This window comes from Alligator sinensis, unplaced genomic scaffold (genome assembly GCF_000455745.1).
Source record: "Alligator sinensis unplaced genomic scaffold, ASM45574v1 scaffold1046_1, whole genome shotgun sequence".
NCBI lineage: Eukaryota > Metazoa > Chordata > Crocodylia > Alligatoridae > Alligator > Alligator sinensis.
The window spans coordinates 1,470,037-1,479,061 of NW_005842174.1; the positions used below are offsets into that span (position 1 = coordinate 1,470,037).

Sequence of the window (9,025 nt, forward strand, 5' to 3'; positions counted from 1 at the left end):
TCTTCTGGATGCAGGTTTGCGCGGAGGCGCCGTCCACGACCGGGGAGGGGAGGGGAGGGGGGCGCGTGATGGTGAGGATGGGGGCCGGGCCCGTCTCGACGACCCCTTTCCTTTCTTCCAGGAGCCAAAGACGGACAAAGACGAAGAGCACTGCCGCAAAGTGAACGAGTACCTGAACAACCCCCCCATGCCCGGGGCGCTGGGCGGCAACGCGAGCGGGGGCCACGAGCTCTCGGCGCTGGGGGGTAAGGCCCGTTCTCTGCCCCTCGGGTTGAGAAGTATTATTTTTAAATAAATACAAACTCGCAGCTTTCTAAGAGCAAATCCCTGGGAGTCCTGCCTCCAAAACCAAGCGGCGTTTATCTCTTACGAGTGTATTGAATTAGCAAACGCTTGCAAAACGCTGTTTTTCCCCATGCGAGATGATGCCGGTTAACCTCCAGCTGTTGGAGCGAGTGGGGGGTGGGGCTGTGAAAAACCGTGTGAATACCTGGTTTCAGACTGTTTTTGTTTTTAGGTGAGGGTGGCTTGCAAAGCCTTCTGGGAAACATGAGCCATAACCAGCTCATGCAGCTGATCGGACCAACGGGCTTAGGAGGACTTGGTAAAAAGCTTTCATATCTTTACGCTTTCATATCTTTGTGCCAGCACGGTGCTTTCTTCTGCTGGGTTACGTCTTACCTGATGCTGAATATTTTCACGTGACTTCGAATAGCACTTCCCTTGTGCGAGGCGGCAAGGTCCTTCCTGTTCCTGCCTCAGAAACAGGACGAGGAGATGAGAAACGAAGCAGCCATGAGCTGTGCTTGGCATGTGCTTCGCTGGGGATCGATGCACAAGGGAGCTTTGTTTCTGGTCCTTGCCCCACTGACTGTTTCGCTGTTTGTGTCCTGTAAGTGCTCAGCAGAGCCCAGCTTCCCCCTCCCAGGTGTATACCCCGATCCCCCTGGCTGTGGCACACTTTTTCTCTGACTGAACACTGAATTATTAATGCAAGATGGAAGCACTTGAACGGGAGGGATTGAGAGTGTGTTTGGCCCAGAATAGCTTCTCCTGGCAGGCCAGCGACGTAGGTTTGAATCCTCTTCTGTCAAGGATGGAGTTTAACCCCTGGTGAGCAGTTGAGTCCCTTGAGTTTTATGCGAGGTTAGAGGCGACTTTGGTGTCTTCCCTGAGGGCCCAGAGGAGATCTCTGAGATTCCTTATTTCTTACACTTGTTCCTTATTTGACATTGGTCTCTTCTTTCCCTGGCCTTTGTTTTTAGTGTAGAATAGTTTGGGTTGAAGCACGGTGCTCGTGTCCCTCAGTGTCAGGGCCTGATGTGCTAATTAACTTCCTGCGGGGAGAGGCAAGGGGCTTCTGCAGGTGGTGAGCATCTGGTTTTGGCATGGCTCTCAGCCCCTGCTAGCATAGGGACTGCCAGCCCTGAAGTGTGGGATTTTGTGCTCTCGCATCTGGTTTGCACATCTCCCTCGGGGTACTCCTTCACTGCCACCCTTACCTGAACTGCCCAGCTGAGGTGGTCCCAGTGTAGTGAAAGGTGGTGCTGGCCTTGTTAGTTTTACTTCGTTGCTGTGGGATCAGTGTGATCAGGGACCAGGGGAGTTATATGTGCTGGGTGCATTCTGCAGAGTAGAGGAATAAGTGGCTCTACTTCCTCTGACCTCTCCCATGCTATTCGGTAGTTGCAGCCCTTTGTGCATGTGCTGATGGAGCACTGTTCTTGTGGCATCGAGGTTGTAACTAGTTTCTAAAGGCTGATCATCAGAATACAGGTGCTGGAAGTGTCCACAGTGGTTGGACTTGGTATTAGGAGCCACCTCAAGGGGCACATGTGCTGATGGAGCATTTGGCCAGCATGTGGTACAGGAGCAGAATCCCAGGGAAGTCACTGAAAACTGGCACCTGGAGTGGGGTCTGGAAGTAACCCACCTCCTAGGTTGTAGTATGTTCCTAGGTTGAAGGAATTGTACTGAGTTAAAGAGGTGGGGTGAATGCTGTGTGCCTGCCCCAGTAAGATTCCTTTCCTACATCAAGTGGAGGTGTAGATTACCCAGGGGGAAGGGACAGCAAGTGTTTGGTATGTTTCTCCCCTTTTGACTCAGTTTAAGTAATCCATCTGTCCAAACCTGTTGTTTAAAGCTGTAGTAGTGAATAGTAGTATGGGTGGAGGAGTCTTTGCATAGTTCACACATTCCCACTTCCTGTTGTCATGCATTGGCTCCCCGTGGCATTTCCTGCTCAGTGTAGTCCCGGAAGCCTGCCTTACTCAGGCACCACACTCTGCTCTCATTTGTGCTGTGTATCGGGTGCTTGACTCTCAAGCTGCTTTTTGCTGTTGCATACCTGCTCTTGGCTAGTAGGACCACGGTTATCACCCTAGTGCTGGCCCAAAACACTATGATCTGTCCACTGAGAACTCTCATTGGAGCCAAAACATGCGTTGTAGAAGATTAGGATCCAAGTAACAGGCCAGCACCTTTTTAACAAGCCCTAAAATAGGGCATGGCCTGGACAAGGGGGTCCTTTGTGGTGGTGGCTCTGGATGCAGTGTACAGACCAAAGCCACTTTGTCCTTACATCTGGGACTTGATCTGGCGAAAAGCACAAGCAGCTCTAATTGGGGAATTGTACCAAGGGGAGCCTTAACATCAGAAGGGGGAAACTGGTTGCATAAGGGGGGAAGAGGGTTTTTCTACTCGGCCTCTTGTGTCATTCTAGCAAGTGAAACTTGCAGAGATAGGAGTAGCCTCTCCGCTAGGGAGCAAGATAAACGTTGCTTTTAAGTGAACTTGAGTCAAACGTAGCCACGTAGCTGTTTCTAACTGTGTCTGTCCATCTCGTGGAAGGTGGGCTCGGTGCGCTGACTGGTCCTGGTCTGGCCAGCTTACTGGGAAGTGGGGGACCGCCAACCAGCAGCTCATCATCAAGGTAGGGTGCCAGTGAATGTCTAATGAGTTTCCACAGTGCTTCTGTGATGTTCCTTTCCTCTGAGCTGGGAGGCTTTGTGGTTAAATGATTAAACAGAACAGTGGGCATCCAAGCTGCTCCTTGCCTGTGTCAGATGGGGTGGTAACTCTTTGTAAGTGTAAAGCTGGTTTGTTGCAGGGGCCTGATTAAAAGCTACAAGTGAAGGAACTTTCTTGCACCAAGTCAGTAATGCTACTTTTGCTTCTAGCTCTCGCAGCCAATCAGCTGCTGTGACGCCATCTTCCACTACTTCTTCTACACGTGTGACACCAGCCCCGTCTGCCCCTGCGGCTGCCGCTGTAACCAGTCCCAGCCCTGTGCCAAGTTCGGGAAACGGAACCAGCTCGGCAGCAAGCCCAACTCAGCCCATTCAACTGAGTGACCTTCAGAACATCTTAGCTACTATGAATGTACCATCTGGAGCAGGGGGCCAGCAGGGTGAGCGCTGTCTCATGTCATATCTTCTTTGAAGCTGCTGTCTGTTCCAGACCACTCCAGATTGGTTTGAAAGCTTTTCTCTTAAGCTATAATGCACTGCAAGTAAATACTGAACCTACAGCTGCCCCAGGGACGATGTGTGTGTTGGGGTTGGGGGGTCCACTCGCATCCTGAAACTGAACTGCCAGTACCTCTGGCTACCGTAACTAAGCTTGTTCTAGGCTTCAGCTAACATAGCTTTATTCTTTTACAGTTGACTTGGCCACTGTGCTGACTCCTGAAATAATGGCTCCCATCCTGGCAAACGCAGAAGTTCAGGAGCGATTGTTGCCTTATCTTCCGTCAGGAGAATCTCTGCCACAGACTGCGGAGGAGATTCAGAACACTCTGACATCCCCGCAGTTTCAGCAGGTATGGATCACGCTGACCAGTGTAGGGGCTTCCTCCCTATCGCTTCTCTAGCACCAGCCCTCCCACCTCCTCTCTGTATGAATGCCTTTAGCAGTAAGTTCAATCCTGCTATTGTAATGCTGTGCTACATCAAAAGCAGCGTGAGGTTGCTGGAACTTTTTGCGTAGGAACTTCTGTGCCTCGGATGTTTATTGCCTGCTTCCGTTAGCCTAAGTGTGGTCTAAACCCCTCCATTTTCTTACTTGTGACTGGGCTGTCCTCTTCTCTCTCTAGTCTAACTGGGAAGATGCAGTCAGGGAATGCAGGTGCCTATGTACCTTCATAGAAGGGCAGGGTCCTTATAGCTAGCATATGCTCAGCCACTTTCAGGTAAGGGACCTGCAGTTGGAAGTTGGTCTCAGCTCTTAGGAGGCTAATACAAAGTGCAGGGGGCTCATCTAAACATAAAGCATAGTCACTTTTTAAAGGAACTTCAGGTTAAATGAACCAGTGCCTGCCGCATGCATAGACCTGGCCTTAGCAATGGGGGAGTGTTACTCAGCACACCCAGCTTTGGGGCGCGAAGAGCGAGTTCAGAGCCTACTCAGCAGTGAGTCCAGTCATGTTCTTACAAACGGGGGCTTTCCTGCTAGGTCCCAAGTCTCTGTTATTGTGATATGGAAATGATGTGCAGCTAGGAAACAAGGGGAAGATGATTGGTGTGAAGTAGCCACTGGGAGCCTGCATGTCGCTCCTGCAGCGTGACTATTATCACTGTTCTGGTTCACAGGCATTGAGCATGTTCAGCGCTGCCTTAGCTTCAGGACAGCTTGGCCCACTGATGAGTCAGTTTGGCTTACCTGCTGAGGCGGTCGACGCAGCAAACAAAGGCGGTAAGTATGTCTTGAAGGATCACAGCATTGCTGACTGTGTGTGAAGGGAATCTAGGCTGGGACCAGGTGCCAGGTGTTCTCCAAAATTCATTTAGCTGCTGACCTCAACAAAAGGGGGTCTGCTGCCATGCATTTATCACGGGATGGTGGTACGCAGCTTGTATAAGAAGTGCAGCTCCTGTCCATGGGCATGGAAGCAAGCCTAACTGCTGTCTTTAATTTATAGATGTAGAAGCATTTGCCAAAGCAATGCAGAACAGTGTCAAATCAGACCAAAAGGAGGGAGAATCGAAGGACAAGAAAGATGAAGAGGAAGATATGAGTTTAGATTAAGTTATTTGCTGCTCCCATATGGATATTCCTAGATATTAACTTAAGCAACTTCAGTAGAATTACAGACTAACTTCATATTATGCTTATATTAAATCTACAAATAAAGGGTTTTTCTTTTATCTGCCATATGGGTTTTTCTCACTTGATTTAGATTTTCTGTCTACTTCTAGGTCTTGAATGCTTGCTCTTATTGCTAACAGAGCTTTAGTGCGGTGCTGCAGGTCAGCCCAAAATTGAAGCCTTAGTCTTGGCTACTCCCATTCACAGCTTGCAGTAAGTAACTAGTCTAGCCCCTTTGTCAGGATGTTATTTCAAATGCCCAGAATGGGCAAGCAGATGCGATCCAAAGCAAGTATCAGTGAAGCTCTTAGGTGAACGTTTTGATGTGATGTGCCTGAGAGGGGATGTCGAAGGCCCACATGACAGGTCAGTTTCTGAAGCTGGTGTTAGAAAAAGCGCCTCTGGCACATAAGGACACTTCTGCGATTGTTTCCAAGATTAAAGCCTGCAAATGATGACAAAGCAGTAGCCATACTGGACACTCAGAGTTCATGTAGCAGCTCACTTGGGACACGTCCAAACGAGCACGGATGTGTGGTATTGCAGACCCCTCTGCGGTGCCACGCACCACATGCTGAAAAAACAGCAGGGTGGCAGTGTGAGCTCCCCGAAGCCTGAGCTGGCCAGCTGGAGCCAGGCTTCCTGCCATGGCTGTAGCCCCGGGAGGCCCCCAGGTAAGGCTTCTGGGGCCATCCTCCCTTTCCCCACCTGGGGTAACCTGCTGTGCACCAGAGCACATGTGGCATGGGCATTCCCTGTTGACAAGTAGCAGCAGTGCTGCTGCTACTTGTGCCTGGGGAAACAAACATCTGTGCTCATCTGGATGCAGCCTTGGAGGTGGTTGTCCTCTTCAGGGCCCCAAACAGAAGTAGGTGTGAGGGGCATTGCCATGGCTTATGTTCAATGAGAATATAACATCATGTTTTATTTGACTCAAAAGTATGTACCAGTGATTTACAAAGACCATCTTTTAATGCTACAGTTAAAAACAGGTCATAATTACATTTTGCTTAAAGATAAAGACATTGTTAAAAACCCATTTTACAATATTTACCCCTCATAAAAAAATCAATATAATGATATAAGTTATAAATCCATTTCAGAAGCAAGATTTTGTCCCCATGTGACTAGATATTTACACACAAATATATATAGGATGTGTAAGTGCACAAGTGAACTAGGTGGCTTGGCCTGGGGGAAAACTGTTTTATTTTATATGAAAGCTGCTCTATACTGGGAGTTAAAGTAGAGGTGACCTGCAGGAGAGGGACAGAGACGGCAAACAGCCAGGTTCATCACTGAAACGCTACAAACGTGAGGCTTTCTGCAAGCAGCAGCTCGTGACTTCATACAGCAGATCTGTACCTCGGGACCTGTTTTACCAATGGGGCCTGTTTCCTCAACATAAACAGTCAAAGCAAGAGGTTTGTTTGACAGTCCGCGAAGTATGAGCTGAGCTTTCCTCCTCAGAGCTCTCGGCACTATGTAGCAAACCAGGTACAAAGGCCGGAGCGGGTGGCGGGTGAACAGATGGGGCGTTACCTGCTGTGCAGTGGTCAGTGACTGGGCCAGGCAGCGAGGCATGTGGTGCCAGGAGTGGGGTGTGTCCGATGCTGAGCACTGTGTCCTCACGTCCATCCTTTTTTAAATGGCTTCTGGTGTCTGCAAGATTCTGATACCTGAAATGTCCCTATGTAAAATGCTGGTTTTGGCCCTTGATTTCTAGTGGCAGGCTTGCTCCATGGCTCCTGGACTTGGGTGTGTCTGGCAGCTGGTACTGGACCATGTTGGGGGGCTGCTGGGTCCCACCACAGAGCCAGCACGTCCTGGGGAGCAGCACAGCTCCTTGCAGTTCAGACGTTGCACTTGGGTGCACTTGTACTTACAGCACGGGGCAGCCCCTGAGGCCGACTGAGCCCCTGACAGTAGCGGTGCCCGGCAGGTCAATGAGGTGCTCGTCTATCATGAGGTTCCTTATGCAGCCAATGTAATGGGGGAGAGGAGTCAGGGGCGAGGGCGATGCAGCGCCCAGCTTGGCTGTTTCTGCAGAAAGGGCAAAAACCGAGTGTTTCTTATTGCAGCAAGCGGGAAAGAAGGCAGTGTTTGTGTGTCTGACCTCCCAACAACTGTCCCTAGCCCCCCCAGTGCCCAGGATCAGCATACAGAATGGTCATTTGAGGAGAAAGGCAAAGCGAAGGGAGCTGGGTTTAGCTCCACTATGAAATGGAGGCACCGGTGGGCTCATCTGTGAGTCGCTTGCTAAGGACTAAGTGCCACCTACAACCAGACCCCCTGCAGTCAACATGGGGGAGCTCTGGGGACTCACCTGGCATTCCCCCGACGTGCAAGGGTTCCTTGCGCTCTGCCCAGTGGGTCTGGCTGGGTCCCACTGTGTTGTTCCCAACTCTGTCCACCGCCACCTGGATCACGTTTCTCTGTTTGGTGACTGAGAAAGCAATCTGCAGTCAGCACCACTTCGGTGCTGCGGGAGCTGGCCGAAGCCTCCCACCTCCCCTACTCTGCTCTCAGGGCTTCACACTTATTTAGTTCCACATTGGGTCTGGTCTCCTTGTCTGCTTTCACACCAGAACAGGTCAGGGGGGTTGCAACTGGTGTTCAAGCAGTGACTGAAGCAGTAGCCGGGGCCCTGAGAGCCCTTCCTAGCGGGAGGTGGGTGCTTCTGCAAGACAGCTGGAACCTGTGGAGGCTGAGAAGCTCAGTCAAGAGCCAGCCCCTTCTCTCCCTGCAGGAAACTGCACCTCATTCATGCAGGCAATCCCCCTCCCCCTAGGTGCCAGCGAAGCACTAGTAAGGGGCATGGCTTCCTTGCACCCCAGTGTCAGGGCCAGGCAGGCAAGTGGCTCAGTGCGGTCTCAGCAGGCTCCTGGCAGCTCCAGCACTGCTGGGGCCCTCACTTGGAGCAGCACTGAGCTTTGCTGTGGCTGTTTTATCAATGATGGAGGCAGGGCGATGTCAGATGAGTACAGCCCTGCCATGCACCCAGGCTTCAGGGCTGTGCTGAGGCTGGTAAGCATGTGTGCACGGACTGAGCAAGTGCGGGAAGGATGGTTTGCACTGGCTGGGAACGTGTGTGTGTGTGAGAAGCTAGGTAGATGAGTGCAAGTTCTGGAAAAAGCAGGGCATGAGCGAAGGAAGAACCCTCCCCGGGGTTAGCCCTCACAGTGGAGTAGCTGAAGGCACTCGTCCAGACAAGCTAGGCACAGAGCTAGCTTTCTCCAGTACTTCTAAAGCTGACCTTCTGCACCCAGCCATTAAGTCCTGGACTAAAGGAGCTGGGGACCAGCCTCTTTCCAGTGGGAGCAACAGCTAAACTACAGCCCAGGACCTGCTCCGCTCCACCACAGCCTCTGCAACTGTGACTCTCCCCCTGCCCCATGGATATCACACAGCTCCGCATGCGGCTGCCCAGTACAGCACACTTCAAAGGGAGGGCTGGAGACCGGCCTGGCTTGTGCCTGATCTGTGGCGTGCAGGTAAAAACTCTGGTGCTGGGCAGTTAGAGACACAGGTTTTGCCCCACTCTGGGTGAGGAGCCTGCGCCCAAGGCTCTTGTTTTCTGGGCCAGGCATGCGCATGCAGCTGCCCAGGCCCTGCAACACTGGCTGCAGGGGCTCCAGTTGCTTTCATGTACTCATGCAGGGGAAACTGACCCAAAACTGCCACTTCGGGGATTAGAAAGCTGCTATTTATGGGATGGGTCCCCTGGCACATGGAGCATCTAAAAGCCCCTCGGAGGCCAGGACTGCCTGAGCCAGGGAGCAGCTCCGCTACTGGGAACATGGAGGCTCTGGTGCCCCACCCCCAGTCGTGGTCCCAGCCTTGCCATCTCTCACCTGTGATGGCGTGCCACTGGCCGTCACACAATGCCGGGTGGGCCACCCACGTGGAGAACTCCCCTGCCCCACTGTTCACTTTCAGC

General features: G+C 51.7%; 2 protein-coding genes across 2 annotated transcripts in view; one reads left to right on the top strand and one right to left on the bottom strand.

Moving 5' to 3' along the window:
• Positions 1-6: 6 nt before the first annotated feature.
• Positions 7-5,151, top strand: ADRM1 (adhesion regulating molecule 1). Its single transcript, XM_006025931.1, has 8 exons — positions 7-14; positions 122-245; positions 518-604; positions 2,851-2,932; positions 3,180-3,409; positions 3,663-3,820; positions 4,590-4,692; positions 4,919-5,151. Exons 1-8 carry the CDS (start codon positions 9-11, stop codon positions 5,023-5,025), a joined length of 897 nt encoding a protein of 298 aa, XP_006025993.1. The 5' UTR covers positions 7-8; the 3' UTR covers positions 5,026-5,151.
• Positions 5,152-6,020: 869 nt separating this feature from the next.
• Positions 6,021-9,025, bottom strand: part of LAMA5 (laminin subunit alpha 5) — a 118,120-nt gene continuing 115,115 nt past the window's right edge. Inside the window, exons 78-80 of the mRNA XM_025206843.1 lie at positions 8,940-9,025; positions 7,412-7,531; positions 6,021-7,128 (exon numbers count right to left, since the gene is read on the bottom strand). The exon at positions 8,940-9,025 is cut by the window's right edge and continues 1 nt beyond it. Coding sequence (XP_025062628.1) covers positions 6,968-7,128; positions 7,412-7,531; positions 8,940-9,025 — 367 coding nt within the window. The 3' untranslated portion in view covers positions 6,021-6,967. The remainder of the gene's footprint in view (positions 7,129-7,411; positions 7,532-8,939) is intronic.